Genomic DNA, 21,958 nt, shown 5'->3' with positions numbered 1-21,958 from the left:
CACCTACAACAGGACCTGGCTATGCTACAATAATAGCCTTGGACTAGAACATATATCCCTGTTTCTTTTATTTATTTTGTACTTATTATTTATCTTACAATAATATGTTCCGTGTGATTCTCTGTTGTGTTTCTGTGTAGATTAATTACCATGATCTATTCCAGAAAAAAGATTTTTCAGGCAGAAACAGTATAATAGTAGACTTTTTTATTTTTATTTTACTCTTGGTATTGTGGTTTCTGCACAAGAAACAAAGTGGCAAAAGACACATTTTCATAAAGTAATATCATTACTGTGGTTTACTTCTGTCTTTTTTTTAGATGTGCATGCAAGTTAACAATTTAACTTAAATAAACTCTTCAGAATGTTTTAGAAAAGGGAACATTGTACAAAGAAAAAACACCTCACTGTTTTGGTTTTCGTTTATTACAGTCCTCATAACAGAAAATACTAGGATCACAACAAAACACAATGTTGATCATTATGCTTAACATGTACCTTGCAAGTTGGGCCAGTGTTTGAAAAGCATGAAGCAAATCTGAAGCTGCACTTTGATTCTGTTTTTATGTTGTTGTTAATCCCTACTGTCCCACACATCATTTGCCATTTTAGAAAATTTTGCTAAAATTCTGGCAATGTGGTAAATCGATGCAAGGCAAAATGCATTATGATAATTATTTCTAATATTTATCAACTATGTAATTTACGTCGAACACTGATGTGGATTTTTGCCTTCAAGTTCATGTGCGGCAATGTTCGCTTAGAATATTTCAGATAGTTTCTCTGTCACACTAATGAAAATAATTATTACTTCATAATAATGATAATTACTCCAAACCGCTGTTTTCACGTTGCACTGCTAAAGTCTTCTCTCGTTGATCAACGAATGAGCAATGACACAAAGCGAAATGGGTGGAGACTTGTGACTCATGCCAAAATGAAATCTCATCAGAATGAAAGCTCGGCCAATCAACATGCAGTGATTATACTGACGTTAATGGTGGCCAATAGCAGCTACCAGAAACAGAAACAGAATGCAAGCAGCACAAACTGTGCTGAATGAAAGAGCATTTGAGAAACATAGAAATGGATGGAATGGATGGAATGCATCCGTGTTGGATGAAAAGCAGATTAAATAAGTCCCGGTACACAGTACCGGCATCAAAATAAGTCCCGGTACAGAGAATTTCACCCCTGGCACCCACTCTCAGACTAACCGCACAGAGGAGCCTGAAAACACAGTGGAAAGACGTACAATTCTGTAACAGAAAAGTGGGTGAAAGTTGTAACAAAATATTTATTTCCAAAGTAGAAATATATCCTGGCAGCTTGACAGCACTTCCTTTCCCATAGACTACAACACATCTGTACATCGGCTCTCAATAATAAAAAAAAAAAAAACATGCAATAAATAATAACAAATGCAGGTGCCAGAATTAGGCAACTTGACACAATTTAATTGCTGGCATTCACAGACTATTTAAGAGAACTTTAATTTCCTTGAGGTTCCAAATTCTGCAACGTACTGCTGTGTTGAAGTCTGTGTTAGTTATTAAGGCTTTAAATACTACTTCCCCTCTCAGTCTGCTCTGCAGTTTCTGCCATGCATTGCAAGTTATTGCATAACAGCATTCAAGTTAGTGTATTTTTTAACTGTGACACAAGCCAGTGGGATTACGTTTTTAAAATATACTCAATTTCAGTCACTCAAAAAAGCTTATCTTCAGATGTTAAGTTACCTTTAATGCCAATGTACAGCTATGTCAAAATGTTTTGCATCACCTAGAATTTTAGGATGGAGACATAATTAAAAATATATATATATATATATATATATATATGTATGAAAATAATTTAGATATTTTATTTAACACCATGTAATCAAAGAAACTACAAAATGATATTGTAAACGGCTACCGGAAGCCATCATAGTAGTACAGTATTTCATGCTGGATTTCAAAATGTCAGTTTTGTCAATTTTTTCGTTAAGTGTATGGAAAAATACAAGGCGATATGTAATTCAATATGTTAGCGTAACATTATTCAGCAGGTTTCATTCGACTTTATGAAAGCAAAATGAGTTCATTCTATCGGGTGATGCAAAACATTTGGCCATCGCTGTACTTCAGTGTTCTATAATTAACAGTGACAGCATCCCAACTGCACAACTGTTCCATTTTAAGTCCCTATTTAGATAAGAGATGAACATATTACACTGTCTGCATAAAGAATTGCCAAGTGCGCCCTGGATAAGGGTGTCTGCTAAGAAATAAATAATAAGCATTCCATCCACACCCCAATATAAGACATGTCAGGGTAATACAGTAGTTGGCATCTTCCAGTCTATTCCTTCAAGTACAGTAAGTCTACAGCACAGCAATGATTAGAGGGGATTACTTATTCATTTTTATAAACTTCAGAGAATTGTGCTGAGAATAATTCTGCGTTTTTTTAATGTCTTTATTACTTACATGACTTGTTTGTCTGAGCCAAATTCCCATAAATGATTGCTCCTTTTCATGCCAGATTCCCATAAACAACAGAGTCTTATGCTATAGCAGGTTATCAATCTGATGGGTAAAAATAGACTAGCTTTGGGACTTACAAAGTACAGTGAGTTGTTTTTCTTCAGTTATTGCTCATGCTCCTATACATGCTCTTATTCATTAAAACCGCCTGCCTTAGAATCTAGATTGGATAGAAGCCACCAAGATGTACATTCCTAGTAATAAAAAAGACAATGTGGAAACCACAACTATAAACCAGCAAGGAATACCAAGCCCACATCTTACTAACCATGAAGCACTTTCTCACAGTCTATCTGTGTTTCTCCAAGCTGTGAGCAAATAGAATGTTTATGGGCCAGGCACTTCCGACTCAATCATTTTTGAACGAGTTCCCAATTGATCAGCTACCATTTGGCTTATTTACAGAATGGGCTAAACTCAGATCAGAGATTTTACAAAGTTCTACTAATTGAAAGTGATACTGGGACAGGAGCCATGGTAGATCGCTCTTCCTTTACACATTTTAAATTTAAGGTTTTTTGAAAATTATGTTATCTGTGTAGTCTATAATGCCTTTCTTCTGTAAATTGAATTGAAAAAGAGGTTTAAACAGCGTGCCTATCAGTGGTTAAAGCCTGCTTTCCATATGCACTAATGAATGTGTGCACTAAAATTAACGTCCTTTAGTAAATACCACGTGAATACAGCTCATCTCATTATGGATGCTCATTTAAATACATCAGCATGCATTACAATAACAATCACATATTCATTCTGATTACCATAGTGTGAAGCACAAAATTTAGTGCACGTCATAATATGCCAAGTATAGCATGCGATAATTAATCAAATTGCAATAGTAAATACGGCAATCATGAACGTGCACACTAATTGCAATTACCACGCACCATAAAGTTCAGCGCCCTTTCGCAATTGAGGACCAAGGTTTTAAAAGCAGTTAAGAAATCCTACATTTGAAAAATAGCCTGTATCTTGTGCTCCTATCGTACATGTAAAACATTAAAAAGCACTGAAGTAAATCTACAAGAAGTGAAGTAGACAAACTTGGCTAAATGGCGTCACTACCTCAGAATTTATCGTTGAGTGTCCGATGAAATACATCCAGTCAGTTAACTGAACAGTCACGGTATCACTGAAGCACATGGCTGTGTGGCTGCAACTGCATTTACTCAACTTTTCTCTGCCAAGTATTGAAATCATGTGCGTAAGATGAGGTCCATTTTTTGTTAATATCAGTCGCTTACTTCTGCTGCAGGGTAGTTTCTTTAAAAGGTGACTCTGTATTCCTATTACTGTTAATCAACACAATGTTACCTAGCTTTCAAGCTGAGCTGACATGCAGCGCAGTTCCAGATACGCAATCAACATCATAGTTTACTTCTTAGTGAACACAGGATGACCCTGGCACAGGCTGCTGTATATTCACACATTGCTCACATTATTGCAGTCACACCGCTACTGGTTACTGTAAAAAAAAAAAAAAAAAAAAATATATATATATATATATATATATATATATATATATATATAGCAAATATAGCAATTATAGCAAAAAAAAACTAAAGCACCCTGTGGTGCCCAGTACTTAAAATGCTATGGTTTTCAGAACTACCCTGGGAATTCATGTGAACTGATCCCAGCTGTTGCTACCACTATTGGCTCCAGTCTGCATTTCTCAGATTAATTGCCTAATTTAACTGGTCAGGAGTTTCACAGACAGGTATTGGGATTTTAAATATACCCCAGGGCAGTGGTAGGTAAGCACTTTAGACTGCGTTCACATAGTTTGCCTATAGTTACATACACACATTGAGATAAAATGACTACCAGAAACTGTTGGTGGCAGGGCATTTGTTTTAATTTTGGCAGTCACTATTGCTGAAACCCATGTTCGGGATAAGATTATATATGAAGAACGATGATCTTTTAAGGAATATCAAGATATTTAGTGAACAAGGGGTTTGATTGTGATTAAATAAGTAAATGCTCGATACTTGTAAGAGATGGCAGCGTTTCTGGGAACACGGTTCATATGAGGCAGTTGTATATATTATCTATTCAGGGACATAAAGACATTTAGTAAGCAAGCCTTCAGAGTCAGGGAAAAATGGACAACACATGGCCCTCCTCCAAGCCCTACAAATCAGCAGGGTTTGTCCAAAACCTTTTTCAGGATGAGGACAACCCTTATAAACCTGACCCATACTTTTGAAATATATCTACGATATAGCTACTTGTATTGGTTTTCCACAGGGGTTGTGGTCGGCACTGAAAACCTTATATTGAGTATTATCTTTTGCATCTGTCCTTATGAGAATATTTTGAGATGAATCACAGTATTATGAGAACATATCCTGTTTTGACCCTTAAACCTAAAATTACACAAAAAAAAACCAGACAAAACGCAGACGTTTTAGATCTTGTAAATCTGGATGGGAAAGTATTTATTTCTGCGACCCTTCAGTAAAAGATTTTTGTGTCATGAGAGAGAAAATCTAGGAAATGTGAAGTAACCCTGAGTGTTTGGTTGACACACTTAGCAGACACCCTTATCCTGGGCGACTTACAATTGTTACAAGATATTACATTATTTTTACATACAATTACCCATTTATACAGTTGGGTTTTTACTGGAGCAATCTAGGTAAAATACCTTGCTCAAGAGTACAGCAGCAGTGTTCCCCGCCTGGGATTGAACCAATGACCCTCCGGTCAAGAGTCCAGAGCACTAACCACTAGTCCACACTGCTGCCCAATTGTTATTAATAACTGACAACAGTCTAAGAATTTACACATCTTTTGGGGCTTTCTAGGGTGTCTCAACAACAGTTTCCTGTTTTCTTTATTATAAAATCATGATTGAGTTAACATAGCAACCTTAGCATCAGCAGTGAGAATATTTATAGTTTATTTTCATTTTACACACTTCTCACATGAACAGGGGCAAATGTAACCTTTATAAAAAGTTTAATGTGGTAAACTGTGGTAAAAGCATAATGGCATGATAAAGCAAAATGCATAGTATAAGCATGGTAAACTGCAAAATTATCATGCAAATGTAAAATAGTAAATGTCAAACAGCACGTACAGTATATTAACAGAAAAGGCAGTCTTTTGGCACATTTCAATTTTAGGCTTGTCCCAGGCATCTTTGTCTTTTCGTCCATGTTAGCTCCTTGTGAATATCGTTGTCTGCTGATATTTGTTATCCAAATAAACAAAACATGCTTTAGGATTTCACAGCAGAGCAATTCTTAATAACTTGATGTAATATCCTCATAAAGCATGATACCATTGTCTAGTCTTTTGTATTTCCTAAAACCCTTAACACAAGACAGCTAATCATTTTTTTCATTCACTAGCTGTCATGCCTTAGATAAGATTCGAGGAACTAATGAGTTAAGCAGTTATTCAGCAATTGTTTTTCTTGGGCCTGTTTTCTGAATGTCTTCCTTGACTGGTAAATGTCAACATCCCTTGGTAGCTACAAGGAGCCAAGCTTCAGGATTCCCACCAGTCTTCGACTCAATGTTTGTCCAAAGACATGTTTGGCTCAGGAGGAACATGGAAATAAATATTTCTTCACAGTCCAGCCAATTGTTTAAAGTAAAAATCTAAATGTTTTAATTTTTTTGCTTTAGTATAGGTCATTGTAATAGTTGGCTGACTTTGAACCAGAGGGCGCCAAAAACAATGGCATTTTATTTGTCGAAAAAAATGTTAATTTGTCAGAAATTTTCCCAACAAATGTGTTTCTCAAACAGTGATTTTTTTTTTTTTTTTTTTTACAAATAGATACATTGGGCAGCAGTGTGGAGTAGTGGTTAGGGCTCTGGACTGGAGGGTCGTGGGTTCAATCCCAGGTGGAGGACACTGCTGCTGTACCCTTGAGCAAGGTACTTTACCTAGATTGCTCAAGTAAAAACCCAACTGTATAAATGGGAAAATGTTGTGTAATAAAAATAATGTAATTGTATTTAAAAATAATGTGATATATTGTAACAATTGTAAGTCGCCCTGGATAAGGGCGTCTGCTAAGAAATTAATAATAATAATTTCCTTTCTGTGCACCTCTTTTCTGTGTGTGAGGCACAAAAGAAGTGTTGCATACACTAAAAAGGGTTGTAGACAATAAACAATAGTAAACTATTGTAAAAAAATATATATTTAATTTTTTTTTCCGAAATAATAATTTGCAGAAACCCCACAAGTCATGCAAAACATTCAGTAACGCTCCATTGACAGGCAGCAATATGTCATTAAACACTTTTCATTTAAAATGAAATTGAAGTCCCCTTGTTCAATTACAAGGTTGGGTGATTGTGTAGATGTTTTCACCTCCGATAACCTACAATCATACTTCAGCTAAACTAAAACCAGCAGCAAAGTAATTACAAATCCATTAAGTTGTAACAACAGGTCAACCAAACCCGTTTGTGTGATTGTGTGCATATTCAGTGAAAAGCACACTCACGCTGTTCATATACATCCCTGCAGCATGGTTCTAAAGTTTATCGGCTTTGGCTATCTTCTATAGGCTTGTCAAATCGATGTCCTAAACCATGAGCAGTTTTTAAACATTGCACCTGCTAGTTATCTCATTGGCTAAGAATGAGCGTCAAAACCTAAAGAGAGCTCTATATTGAAACATATGCATATCCATGATCTAAAGGTTTCCAGCTGTGTGAACCATTAAAGGTGGAACCTTATTTTATATACTGATGAGTTAAGGCTTTTGGCATATAAACTCTATATAATCTGTATGGCATGGTTTTCATTACTGTATGCACATTTTGCCTGTTTGGCAAGGAATGGATTCTTTATAGATGGTTTAAAATTACCTTTTTAAAAACGTTAATAAAAAGGCCATATTCTCTATATCTGTAATAAGGCTCTTTCACATTTTGTAACATTTGGGAACTATTTACTTTATGAGAAATTAAGACAATACGGTGTCCCCAAAGGCTTCCCTAATAAAAGCACCAGTGATCGGAGTGCAGGCTGAATCATGCAACAGTGGTTTGAATCCTGTCGAACTGAGTTGCTGATATTGGTTGAGGGCCTACACTGAGCACTGCATTGGAAAAGCATCCAGGGATAGTTGAAGCTAGAGTTAAGGCTAGAGTTAGGGATGTAGCTAGCGTTAAGGTTGAAGCTAGCGTTAGGGTTGGAGGTTGGGTTAGTTAGGGTTAGGGATGTAGCTAACGTTAAGGTTGAAGCTAGTGTTAGGGTTGGAGGTTGGGTTATTTAGGGTTAGGGTTAGGGATGTAGCTAACGTTAAAGTTAAAGCTAGGGTTAGGGTAAGGGTGAGGATTAGGGTTGGAGCTACAGTAAGGGTTGAAGCAAGGGTTAGCCTTATTAGGGTTAGGGTTGGATGTAGGATATTTTGATTGATATGATTATTACAGTAGAGAATATGATAGGTAAGGTCTAATTACAAACTTGATTACAAACTGTAATCAATTAACACACAGTATGACACTATTCGTTCCAGTATGTGTAGACAGGCTTTTAAACATGAGAGACGGGTGGACTCTAGTAGGGTTTGCAGCTGTAGATCCAGAGTGGCATGATTGATGCTCCTCTGAAAATCATGCAAACAGTTGTTCCACTGTTACTGCTAGGATAATAAAAAACATTGTAGTGAGGAAGTCATAACTTAAAGAGGAAAACCTGCCTGCATTTGTGTTCTTGAATAGTAACGAGTAAAATCTCATCAACTTTAATGTATTCCCATCTCTAGAGACTGCAAGACTGGATTTTTCCCCCCTGCATGAGTTAAAGGTTACATATTTTCTTACACGATGTGATGTCAGCAGCCAAATCTTCCTTCTCTCACGATACACCCACTCTGCTGTTCACTGCAGCTGTGCAAACTGAAACTACCATGCAGCTTACCGAACTGAAGAACTATGCAGAAACATCTTTATTGGTTGCATGCTGTATTGAATATAGTGCACATATTTGAATCTCAGTTTGCTTTAATTTACTGTATTTTATTTAGGACCTCACAGTTGTAATTAGCTACACTTAAATAAGCAGACAAGAGCTTCTTGGTAGCTTCCTGTACAGGCACATTATTGAAAAACGATATCTATTCAAACGCAATCGGTAACCAGTGCTTTATTGTATTAGCTTTATTGATATTATTAGTGGTTTCCTTTTTATTGTTCTGTCAATACTTTGTTTATTCAGATTCGGGATACCAAAAATAAGCAGCAACTTCATCTGTACATGATCTGTCTCCTTTAAGCCTTAATTATTTAATACATTGTGTCTGGGGGGTTGTTAAATGTTCAGACCAGCTCAGACATTTCTATACTCGAAAAAATGTAGTTTCACCTTTGGAATCTACCATACAGGTAGGTACTATTAGTTAATGCCAATCAGCCGACTTATGTCCCCCTATAAAAAGTAAATTTCTCACACTAAGGAGTATCATAAACTTGGAGCCTAAATACTTCCTATCTTGTCCAGCTGCGATTAGTCTTGTTTAAAACAGTAGATTTGATTAAAAACACCTGGGCCTTCTGTGTTGCCAAAAAACTATAAGATTGCAGCCAGGATGTTGTGCATTGTAACTAAAATAGTCATGTAACTCATCTCTCTCCATGAAACACTCCAAGACAAAGTTGTATTCCAAATTTAATAAGTCAAAATATTGCATCATTTATTATATATATATATATATATATATATATATATATATACACTGCTGTGCAAGAATTAGACATCAACAGTCCAAATCACCTTTGACCATTGTTCCATAGTCCAATTTCTGTTTTCTTGTGCATATTTTAGCCTTTTGGTCTTGTTCCCCTTTCTTAACAGAGGTATTCTTACTGCAACACATCCTTTAAATCCTGATTTCAAGAGTGACTTTCGCACTGTTGATTTGATGGACAACTACATCTGTGCCTTTTGCCAGTTCTGTTGTCAATTCAATGCTTGTCTTCTTTCTATTCCTTTAGGATATTACCTTCAAGTAATTCTCATCCTTGTTAGACAGCTTTTTGGGTCTTCCAGTCCTGGGTTTGTCAATTACAGATGATGTTTCTCTGTACTTGTTGATTATGCTTCGGGTACCACATCTTGAAAATCAAGTGATGCAAGCTATTTCATTCAATGTTTTTCCTTCTTTATGCAAGTTAAGGTTGTTATAATAGTAGAAAACACCAGTGGAGGTTTTGAGTAAATTGTTGATGCTCATAATGCATCAGAGTAGAAAAATGCAACATGTCTAAGATTTTTGCACAGCAGTGTATATTATTTGTTTATTTAGCAGGCAACTTACAGAAACTAGGGTGTGCGTACTACGCCTCAACTGCAGAGTCACTTACAACAATGTCTCACCCGAAGGACGGAGCACAAGGAGGTTATGTGACTTGCTCAGGGTCACACAGTGAGTCAGTGGCTGAGCCGGGATTTGAATCAGGGACCTCCTGGCTACAAACCCCTTTTCTTTAACCACTAGACAACATAGCCTACTATACTGCAGAGAGAAACCCACCTTATATAAAAGGGAATATACACTTAAATATACAGGTAACATTACTTGTCCAATATTTACATTTTTGTCAATATTTTCTAACATACAGTATATGACGTAGGGCACTGTGATAAAGAGATAAAGAATCGATGCTGTAAATCTCCCTCCTGACCAGAAAGGGCGCTGTGTAAGGTTGGTAGTACACTTCCCCATAGATGGGTCGACTCGACGGTGGGCGGAAACAGGAAGTCGGCCATCTTGGAGGAAGCATGTAGTTTCGCATACTCGAAATGATTCCCATGCGATCAGCTGCGGGCCAGGCAGCGATCGGTTACACTGGGGCACCGGGCTGATTGCAGGGAGGAGTTGGGCAGTACAAAGGGACGCAGCTACGTGAGTATAGCCCCTTGCGCTGAAACGTAACTTACAGCCAGAGCTTTGTTGTTTGTTTTGTTACGTGTTTGTTTTGTCTTGTAGAGGAGGAGTAAGGAGCCAGGGGTTGCAGCTATGGAGCCAGCCCAACTAACTGAGCACTGCACTCACCTCACGACACCAGCACTCACCATGACCGTTCTGTTTGGAGAGCACAATTTCGTGCACGGGACTGTGGACATTCACTTTGTGTACCACACCACTTGCACTTGTCACAGGCACAAAATTCTTTGAACAAGTGGATACAAAGTATTTTACACTGTATTTGACAACCCAAACCCATCAGACCTGTACATTAAAAAAACAAGTCACTGACTTTCCATACAGTTGATACACCAGTAAATCTGCATTGTAGTTTTGTAGTTTACCATGTTTAAACTGTGCATCTACCCAGCTTTAGCACAATTTAACTATGCCTACAGTAACAATATAGTTTAATCCATTCTCCTGTGTAAAACTCTTTCTTTGTGTTCATGTTGAGAGAGAGCGAGAGAGAGAGAGAGAGAGAGAGAGAAGAACAACACTGGTATTTTGCCAGGGAATTGTAACTCATAATCTCAAGTGGGCACACATGCTTTATCAGGGGGAAGAAAAAACAACAAAACAAAAATGGGAGCGAGTAAAGCCAGACTGTTCCCCTCAAGAGCCACATTTTCCAACCCACTTCGGTCAAAAAGCTTTCTGTCACATGACTCCAAAACTTTAGAACATTCCACCCCAAGTGGTAAAATTGGAAGGATCTCTTAATGGTCCCACTAGGAGAAAAGTGCACTAGCTAATTTTACACTTATTAGACATTAGCCTTCCAGAGGTGTGAATGGTGCTAGTTACAGCAGGTCTCATAGGTAAGAAAAAAGTCATAAGTGGAAAATCTATATATGAAATTGTAGATGTTAAAAAAAGATTAAAAGATTAACAGAAATTGCAAAAGGATAGGAGAGAATACTGGTCACTAAATCACCTTGATTTTTTATTTTTTATAATAATATAGTACTTAGTCAGAGCAAGAGCACATTTAAGATTATAGAGAACTTCAACATCAAGCACTTGCTCTGCTGAGGTTTGTAAGGGTACAGTTGTGTGTAGAAGAGCTTTTCATCTCTGTCCTACAGAGGTTCTGAATAGTGGGGCTATAGCAGGGAAAAGCTATTGGACACTTGTAGTTGGAAAAATTCTTATGCCATTTGTCATGGTTTTAGTTGCACACATATTTCAAAGGAGTTTTAAACTGACATCACTGTTTCTCAACACTCTTCTACTGGTATGATAAGCATGAGCAGATCTTTGCTGTGTCCTTCAATATGGTGAGTCAGATGTAGTGTGGTCCTTGTCCTGACTACTACCATTAACCTTCAGCCTTTTGAAAATCTGTCCAATGTGACTGAGCTTTCTATCTTGAAAACACAAACAAAATAATTGCTCCTAGACTAATTCAAAATAATTTATTGATGACACCATACAGGCAAAAAATTATAAATCAGTGTGTGTAGGGGTATTCGCAACTATTAGTGCCAAAAGTCAAAATAATTAATATGGGGTACAAGTGGACAGGTCAGACAACTTATTTATTGTTCCCGACAGGCCTTTCCTTTCCGAACAAAACACAAGTAGAGCAAGCCAAAGGTTGTTATGTACTTCTAATATCTGTACAGGATACACTGGAGACATCACAAAATAAATGCTGCTGTAGGAGGGGAATAAACTTGGGAATATTGTTGCAAAAATTACAAATCCTAAATCAGTTTATTTGCTAGTCTTATGACATGTACACATACCATAAATTAGCACTAAAGAAACGAAGAGACTAGAAAGATGTAGTCAGACAGGGATGTCATTGCTAGTCAGGCTACCACAAACTGTAGCTTACTGTCAGGTTGAAACAGGAAGTTGTTGAAATGGAGATAAAGTAATGTTGTTTAGCTGCTGCATGTTTAAGTGATTGTAGCTAACAAAATAATTCAATACATTTTCCCTGTGATGCAAATCTGTTCACTATATACTGTAGATCTCAAATGGGCAGTTTTGAAAGAAACACATGTTTTTAGCAAACACATAATATCTGGTTTGCTAGTCTTGCTTTCAGATGGTCTTGCACTTTCTTTGTAATTTGACCTTTTTCATGAATAAAATAAAGTTAGATTGTTATCATATTGTTGCAATCGGTTATTGTATGCCAAATTGTATTTGATTGGTCAAAACAGCCTTTAAAACATAATATTTAGGATGGACAGATGGAAATGCAGATGGACACAAGTCTTTGTTCCTTTATTCCCTATAAGTATTTTTTTTTTAATCTGGAAAGGGCAAGACATGCAATTTGGAAATCATGACGACAACTTTTGAAGGCTGTTTCCCATAGATTATTCTTAGTAAAATCTACAGGGATGATTGTTCTCCCATACCATAAAAAAGCATCGCTATATGAATTTGCAATGAAATTACCCTTTTTAGAATTATTTCACGAAAAGAGTCAGTCCAGTAAGCCTAATTTAGAATCGAACCATGCAACATTAACTAAACCCATGCAATAACATGATTTAATAAATATATCAAATGTTTAGTTACTCAGAACGATTGGTTAACACTGTAAATTAATAAGTTTCTTTAAAAAACTGTGGAATGTCTAAAAGATTCATATCTATGTGTGTGTTTTAGGTTTGTGGCACTCATCTCAACTTGGTGTTGTTGTTGTTGCCATTTGTACTGTGAGGTTCTGATATAAACACACCCATCTGGCAAAACCATTTATTGTGGATGTTTGGCATTCTGCATTGTGCCAGTGTTTGACACTGAGTACACTGGCACCTAACCTTTCAACATCACATACATGCTTAGTTAGCATGAATTCATTTCATGCTATATCAAACTAGTGCTGACTCCCCTTTCTGTGCTGCACTGTAGTGATTCAAGACAGCTTGCTATTAAAATGTATTGTTTTGATGAAATTTGATTTGCCTGTAATCCTGCTCAATGGAACCTCTTGTTTCCCAGCCTCTGTGCACACTGATCTACAGTTTGATAAATATCATAAATGGCAAGTAAAATTAGAATTACATATGAAAAGATGTATTTCAGATGTTAAGGATGTCCGTTCTATATTTCTAAGTGCTGTTTTGGATGAAGAGCAACATATTGCAATGGGCTAAATTCTCAAAGCTGTTTACTACAATTTTTTTCAGAAAGGAGAAACACACCCAACAGAGTTACAAAACCACAAATAAACAACCAAGACTTTTAATTCAGTCTTGAATGAAGTAATAAGTAATTTCTTATTTTTGTAATAAATTTAACTGGTGTTTCCATTCAGAAAAAAATGCTCAAATGACACAATAGGTTACAGTTTATATTGCTTGTGATATAGTGTCAGTGATAGTTACATCAGGATATAATTAAATACAAATACTAAAATATTGCAATATTATATGTTTTAACAAATGATGTATTTTGAAATGAATTATACATGTTGTGAACTAATATCTAATTACACTCCATGGTTCAGTGTAATTACATAGCACTTATTAAAAGTCTGACCAACGTTTCACTTGCTATATAAACCTAAAGATAGCATTTTGCTTTAAATATGTACAATCATTTGCAGCTTTGTTGTCAGCGAAGGAGCTGGTTTCAAAATGTAACCAGATGCTGCAGTTTCTAGTCCCTAAACCCCAGCTTAGGGGCTGAAACTGTGAAGAGTCATTTGTTTTCATTAGTGCCGTGTTTTGCTTTACCCATCACATTTTGTCCTGCCAGCTTTTCTGAATGTAATAGATTCTCTTTTAAGTGTGGTTGCAGGGTCATTGGCTTGCACATTTTGTCATGATATGTGCCAGCTGGTCGCTGTCAAATAGCTTGGTGTTGTGATTAGTAACCTCTTTCCAGCTCTTCAACACCACATTTTGGTGTTAAAACAACAAAAAAGCAAGAAAAATAGCTGCATGTATATATTTGTAATTGAAACCCAATTGGACATGCAGGCTAATTAGCAATATATTGGCTGAGAAAGTTACAATTTTCTTAGATAATGAACAAATTGACACTATTGAAGTTTGATCCTTCTATACAAGGAAGAAAAAAGAGAGGTTACTGACTAGAAGGATCAAATGCATCACTTGCATCTCATTTCCTGTGTGACCCACAAAGGCCACTCGCTTAACTGACTGTGTCCCATAAAGATGTCACAGAGTGATCTTTTATTGTTTTTACAACTTTTTTATTTTCTGTTGCGATGGGTTGAAAAACCTTTCTGCACTTGGTGAAATGAAAAGAAAAAGGAAATGACTCGAGGAGTGGTACAATACTCGTGACGTTTGAACAGATATCCTCGTGACAAAACCGCCAATCTTGAAACAGACCATTTTGACCCAAAGTCAACTGAGATATTTGTTTCCTTTTAAACAACCATAGTAAAGTTACCTGAACCATTTGACCAGGTTTACTATGTTTTAATATACTTGATTTACAAAGGATCAATTAAAACTGAACTGGAGCAACAGCTGCTGACTAGAAAAAAAAAAATATACAGTATATATATATTTTCCCCTTCCCTTGAATAAAATACAATTCATGGCCCTCTGGGCATTGACAAGAGCAGGATATGTTGCACATACTAATCCAATAATGCCAAATGATTTCCTGTATTTTTTTTTTTTTAATAAAATAGGGAACTTAAACCCGAGTATAGAGACAATTGTTTAATTTAATTCTAAATTCACACGATCGTTATCACATACTGTATAGAAATGTGTGTAGATGTGCATTTGAAAGGAGTCGATAACATTCCTTTTCACATCCTAAGAGTTCTTCAAACCACCCTACATGGCATTCTATTAGATTGAGACCCAGACTTTTAGATCCCTGACAGACTGGGCAGTGTTGTGCTAGGGTTGGGTTTGAAGTGATGAGGAGCACTGCCTTACTAAACACATATATTCTAAAAGCCACACAGTTAGAGTTTCTGAACCTGCCACTTCACAATGACTCTTGGTAAACTGTCCATGAACCGTTTTTGGTTGATTTTGCTGCCACATTCCACACAACATAACACTGAGCAGCCCTCACCATTACCTTCTTCTGCAAATCCAGTGGGAGGACAGGGTGTCCGCATGAAGGTTTGAAAAAGCAGGAGTCTATAAATGGCAGTAAGAATCCTATTAACAACTGACAGATAAGACAAGACATAGCAACAATCTTAAATTGTATACAGGTATGTGTGTATTACAGACATGCAAATACAGAATAAAAAAGGCACTTTCATATTCTCTGGGTTTTTTTTTTTTAAATCAAATGTGGCCTCTCTGTTTTCCAAGAAGATTCCAAATGTTAGTATCGATAAACACAGACTGCTAACCTAATTAGCTTATCTAGAAGACATTCTCAGAATACTTAAGAATATCAGAGTATCATGATTGTATACATACCCTTGTTCAAAACTTCACAGGACTGTCTGTCTTACCAAAGAGACATTCATTTTCATTGAAGACAGCTGTATAAACTACATAACAATTCTTGTGGTCTTTTATGTCTTTTAGAGTATTAGCTTATCTTTTAGAGTGAAAGGCCAGCAGTTAAATTTAATGTCATATCTTTCCAACTACTATATTGAGAAAACTTTTGCAATATAATTCTTTAAAAAAAAAAAAGTGTTGCCAGGACTCTATACAATCATCAATGTCAATTTGATATCTTATTCATAGTAAAGCTAAAAATGTATATCCTGCCGTTGGACCTTGTTTCAAACTGTTATCGAGGCAGTGTCACTGTGCACAAAACAGGGAAACGGTAGGGTGGCAGGGCGGGACCTTCCTACTGTCATTCAAACTCACATTTAGTTATTCCTTGTGTCACTCTCAAAAATAAAATCCTAGAGCTTTGATAAGCTTTATATGTGTCTAGTAGGAGCAAGGGTTTCCTTCCTACTGATAATGTTAAACTCTGTTTTTGCACTAATAACTTGCAGGCTTCACTAACTCTGCACTGATTACTTTGTGACTAAAGCCCAGACTATCTTGAATAACTGAATGGGCTGTGAGTAAGATTATATTTTGCATTTCTTGTTTAGTTGTTGTTTTGTTCATACAGTATATGATCTTATAAAACAAATGAATCACACACACACACAAAAAAACAACATATAGTAATAATAAAAAAGTGTTATTTTAAAGTTGTGTGGTGATATAAATCCTTCGAACTGTAACCAATGTCTTTACCTGTAGTAATTTGCTTTGCTTTAGTATTCCTAGTAGGGTTGCCACCTTTGAGATACGAAAATACCGGACGCCCCATCCCCTCCTATTGTCTACTTCTTCATTTGTCTCTGCCATTGTGACTAACGTTACAGTATGCTACTTAATAGTTTTGCGCTTAACGTTACAGTATGCTACTTAATAGTTTTGCGCTTCTTCATTCAAAGGGCTGTCAAACTTAACAGCAGCGCGCATGCTCATACCAGATAACACACAGCGGTGAGCACACAAGAAAAACATAACTGTACAGTGTTTTGGTGGCTTACATTGTTACCTCAATTCTTTCTGGTGCATTTGCACACCGCTGTGTTATAGTATTTGAATTTCACTCATACAAGCATAATATGTTATATTAAATTGTTTATTGTAACACATTTTTTAAGAACATATCCAATAGATTAGAATGCTTAGAATTACCGGACATCTTCCAAAAAAAACAGACAGGGGGTCAAAGTACATAAAAATACCGGACAGTCCGGTAAAATACCGGCGGGGTGGCAATCCTAATTCCTATACAAAAGAAATACTTGTACAATCAACTGTTTTCCTAACAGAAAGATTATATCTTATCTTAACAGATCCTTTACAGATTTATAGAATACTGAATTCCTAATTCAGGTTAACAAGAGAACACCCATGTAGTCCTGAAAGTGCATCAGAGCTATAAAATAACTGAATGCATTAACAATACAGGGGAAAGATTTATACGAGTTCAAGGAATCAGCCTGTTTATATACCCCCTCCTATACTGAATACTTTGAACATAAGCACTGTAGAAACCATTTCATAACATAGAGTAAATACATTGTGTTTCAGATGTTCTTGTTTACAAAAATAATAAACATTACACAGATGCATAGCTTTTTATCTTCAAGCAAATGTAATCCAGATATTCCGACATCACAGAGACGCTTCAAATCAGGGAATACAAACTAGAAACAGACATCTGTTAAAGATTTTTTTCTTCTTGAGTCACTTACAGATCCTTTAAACAGGAGATAGGCTATAGGAAGGATGTGGTGTTGGATTCTGTACAAAAAAACTAAATACGGTCGTGATTTTCAATGTGTATCTGAAACATAAGCTAAAAATATTATAAATAAAACCAATACATAAGTATAACATTTATAACTATTCAATACACCATTCTTTTGTAATAATACTTACATTTTATAATTTCTCATTCCAGAATGATTTCAAGTCATGCCAAACAAATGTATATTGCCACAGTAATATGCTTCAGGCAGGGCAAGTTTTTGTTTCTGTATGTAAGTAATCATACTTTTACATGCAGGCCAACACCAATAGTAATTCCAAAATTCTTAATTCCAGACATGTAAATCAAGTATTCAGAATCCATAAACTCAATTCTGAATCTGTGTTCTTGGAATCTATTCCATTTGGATTCAATATTAAAAGGGAACACATGTAAAAGTGTTTGTTGGACATCAAGTTTCCCTGGAAATCTAACTCAGATGCTACAACATTGACCACAACAGGGTGATAACAAGCTAGAACTATTTGCCAGGTTTTACACCCCCACTATATACAGTATATATGAAAACAAGCATCATTTTTTGCTTGATTTTCAAAAGAGGTGTTTTTGGCACTACCCATTAACACTGATGTATTTTGACAGTGGTTATACTGCTGAGTGGTGTCTTATAAAGTACCAATGTCATAACTCACACAGCAGAGGCATACCAAGGCCAGTTTCCCATGCATGTGACCTCACTTCTAGGACTGATGCGATTAACAAATAATCCTTCTGTTTCATCCAGAATGCCAAGTGGAGGTAATGGGGGAACCAGATTCCCCAACAGTTCATTGTGCCTCTTAAGAAAAAATCTGCTATTGTAGGTACAATTATTTACCGGAACCTGACCAACTTTTAGACATTTGTTCAAGGAGGACACCACCCTTTAATTTCCTGGTTTCACCAGTGGCTGGAGGAAACCTTTGATGCAACAATCAGGCATTTCCGACAAAGTCAATGAAAAATTGGTAAGGTTCCAGTATGAACTGCTTAATTTTCAGCCTTATAGTTCACTATATGGATAAAATTATGGACTGAGTTCATGAAGAATTTGCACATAGAGAAATACTAAGCACTACAATACACTTATCGGCATGCTAATATGATTCAACACATCATATGATGGAATTTATTAATAAAAAACAGGATCCTTAAGAGCCTTCACTAATACTCTTCTACTGAACAATGCCTGTCCTGTAAACTGGTTGTGTTCAAGGTCAGACAAAAGTCCAGCCCTCCTATAGCACCTATCAGTGCACAAAGTGCATGTGCATGACCAGTGTGTGACCTGTACTGTATTTAAAGTGCATGTGGGGCTTTTACAGCCTCATTGTGTAATGTTGAGTAGTGAGAGTAGAAGTATCAGTCGTAGTGGTGGTAGTGGTAATAGTAGTGCTCTAGTCGTAGTAGTAGTAGTAGCATGCAATCTGTACTTAGACAGCTTTTGCATGTTCTGCCTGATAACACACCTCTTGAATAATGAATTAAGAGGACTTACCCGAGCACCCTTTTCTGGAAAACATTTACATCCGCTGCTGCAGTCTCTGCCTCCACATGGCCCTGTGTAGGACTTCCCACCCTGCGAAATGACAGCAGGAAAGAGAAAACTTCAATATCACGCTGACCATGGAATACATGCATCACAATATTGTGGTAGTCTATTTGTACCGTCCATAAATCCATTTCCTAAATCAAATTTTAGTTTGAAAACAAATGAATCACACAGCAAAGATAACAATTACATTATAAGAAAGCAAACAAACATCTGTGTATCTTGAAAATTAGACATATTTTAATGGTCTTAAACTAAAAATAAGCCCCAGAAAATAATACCTAATCCTGATGACTTCCTAGGCCATTGTAGTCTCTCCTCCTTTATGTCACACTCTCTTAAGTTTATTAACTATATTAACCATTTAAATTAAGTCCATACACACAACAAGTACAAGTTATTGCAAATTTAAGATGCCCAATTGCCCACCACTGAAGTAGCAAGTTGCTGATTAACTACAGGTGCAATGTTTTTTCCACTTTTGCTAACATAAAGAAACAGTTAAGAAACCAATGAGGCTACACTGGGCCAAATTCACACAGCTGGGTTAATAGGTGTCTTATTTTCTGACAGTCACTTCTTCTAATTCAAATAGCTGCTACCACCAATTTAAAGATGGCATTAAAATATTCCTAGAGAATATTGAATTAGTCTTAATATAATGAGATTTGACTCTGCAGTGTTAGTTGTCGCATGTCTGAATGCAGATTTGCTTGGATTGCATCTTTAATGCAAAAATACTATGCAAAGGCCTAGGAAAAGCTGATGGATTCATTATCTTCTTGATGTCTGAGTGTAGTTAAATGCTAGTGTGAACATTTATTTATGTCTTTATTTCAAATGTTTTACAAGCATAACCTCATTGAGATGACACCTCTCATTCTCAGAATTACTCATGAGACAAGGAAATAGGCATTTCAAATTCATACACGAATTGTACACAAGATTCCAGCTAATATTGCTCTTTCAAAAAAGTACTGTAGTGTTTTCAACACAGATGGGCCTTCGGTTTGTCTCAATAAGGTGTCATTAATAATTGCATTAAGGTTTTGTGAGTAGCATGTGAACAGGAAATTAATGAGGTAAGAAACATTACTAGCACTTAAAACAAAAACAAAAAGACAAAATTAACTCTGTGAATGAATGGGATTGAAGTACATGAAAAAAAAATCTTCCCTTTAGTACAGGGAAACAAAAAAAGTATCATGGTGTTTCTGTTGTAATGTCAACGTTGTAGTGAATACAGACAAATCAGCCTTTTTTTTTCTCCATGGAAGGTTCTACTGTACATTCTGTAAACTAGTATGGAGAATGCATCTTTATAATGGCAGATTTCTCTATAGTAACAAACTATGTTATCTGTATACCCTGTGTTATGTAATGTATGCTGCACACATATTTATATGCTGTTCCGCATTATGTCACCACAATAGAATTAATTCTACAGCTATGGCCAAAGGTTTTGCATCACCTAGAATTTTAGGATTGAGACAGAATTTAAAAAACAAACAAACAAACAAACAAACAAACAAACAAACAAACAAAAAACTATGTGAACATAATTTAGATCTTTTTTTTTAACATCATGTAATCAAAGAAACTACAAAACGATATCACAAAAGTCTACTTCACATGTTCTATTTCGAAATGTCAAATGTTTCAATTTTTGTCAGTTTTTCATTACGTATATGGAAAACTACAAAGCGGTATGCAATTCAATATGCTAACGTAACATTATTCAGAAGATTTCATTCGACTTTATGAAACAAAATGTGTTGATTCTATATAGAGGGTGATGCAAAACTTTTGTCCATAGCTGTACACTGTATGTTATGTATGCAGCACACATATTTACATGCTGTTCAGCATAATGTCACCACAAAAGAATCCATTCTACTGTGTTCCACAGTAAGACAGTATTTTGCCTATGATATAAACAATGTTATATTTTATATTCAGAATTGGTTAATTTAAAGTGGCAGACAAAGAATCAGAGGAATTTATATGATTGCTTAGACACAATATAGGCTTCTTAAAAACACAAAGACCACATTGATTTCCTTTCTCTTAACTCAAAAGACCCTTTTGTCCCGTGATGGGTTCATTTAAAACTTCTACACCTCTATCCAACAAAAGCCAATTCTCTAGATAGAATGTATGGCTTTTGTTTTCTTTTAACTACTGTCTAAAACTATAGTATAGCCACAGGACAGTTGTCAAACTAGAGCTGTGAATTCTGAATATGTTTCTTCATAACGCAACATAATGAATGTATTGGAAAGTATCATAGATAATAAGCAAATTGAACCAATGCAATGTTTTTTTTGTAGTATAATGAAAAGATATAGTAAGATTAAATTAACAGTGAACTAAAGCAGAGGGACATAATCTGTATGGAGCAACTTTTGTTTTCCCTGATAGATGTTGACATTTATTTGTGGTTGAGCTGGCATTATAGCAGTAATTGCAGATGATTTTGCATGGTTTCATAAAATCACGCTTTGGGTTTGAAGCCAGCAACCTATGAGATTGTCATTGCAGGGCAAAGCTTAACAGAAATGCTAGCCTAGCTTTTCAATATATGACTTCTATAAATTATTATTTATTTCTTGGCAGATGCCCTTAACCAGGGCGACTTATAATTGTTACAAGATATCACATTATTTTTACATACAATTA

The 21,958-nt window shown here is 36.0% G+C and overlaps 1 protein-coding gene across 3 annotated transcripts in view; it reads right to left on the bottom strand.

Annotated features, from left to right (window-relative positions):
* Positions 1–21,958, bottom strand: part of LOC117406566 (collagen alpha-2(IV) chain-like) — an 83,387-nt gene that overhangs the window by 41,223 nt on the left and 20,206 nt on the right. For all 3 annotated transcript variants that reach the window (XM_059029141.1, XM_034010652.3, XM_059029142.1), the window contains exon 4: positions 19,226–19,306. In XM_059029141.1, the coding sequence (XP_058885124.1) occupies positions 19,226–19,306 (81 nt within the window). The remainder of the gene's footprint in view (positions 1–19,225; positions 19,307–21,958) is intronic.

Source organism: Acipenser ruthenus, chromosome 8, assembly GCF_902713425.1.
Source record: "Acipenser ruthenus chromosome 8, fAciRut3.2 maternal haplotype, whole genome shotgun sequence".
Taxonomy (NCBI): domain Eukaryota; kingdom Metazoa; phylum Chordata; class Actinopteri; order Acipenseriformes; family Acipenseridae; genus Acipenser; species Acipenser ruthenus.
Note: the sequence above shows the minus strand (reverse complement) of the source record. Positions and strands in the feature narration are given on the sequence as shown.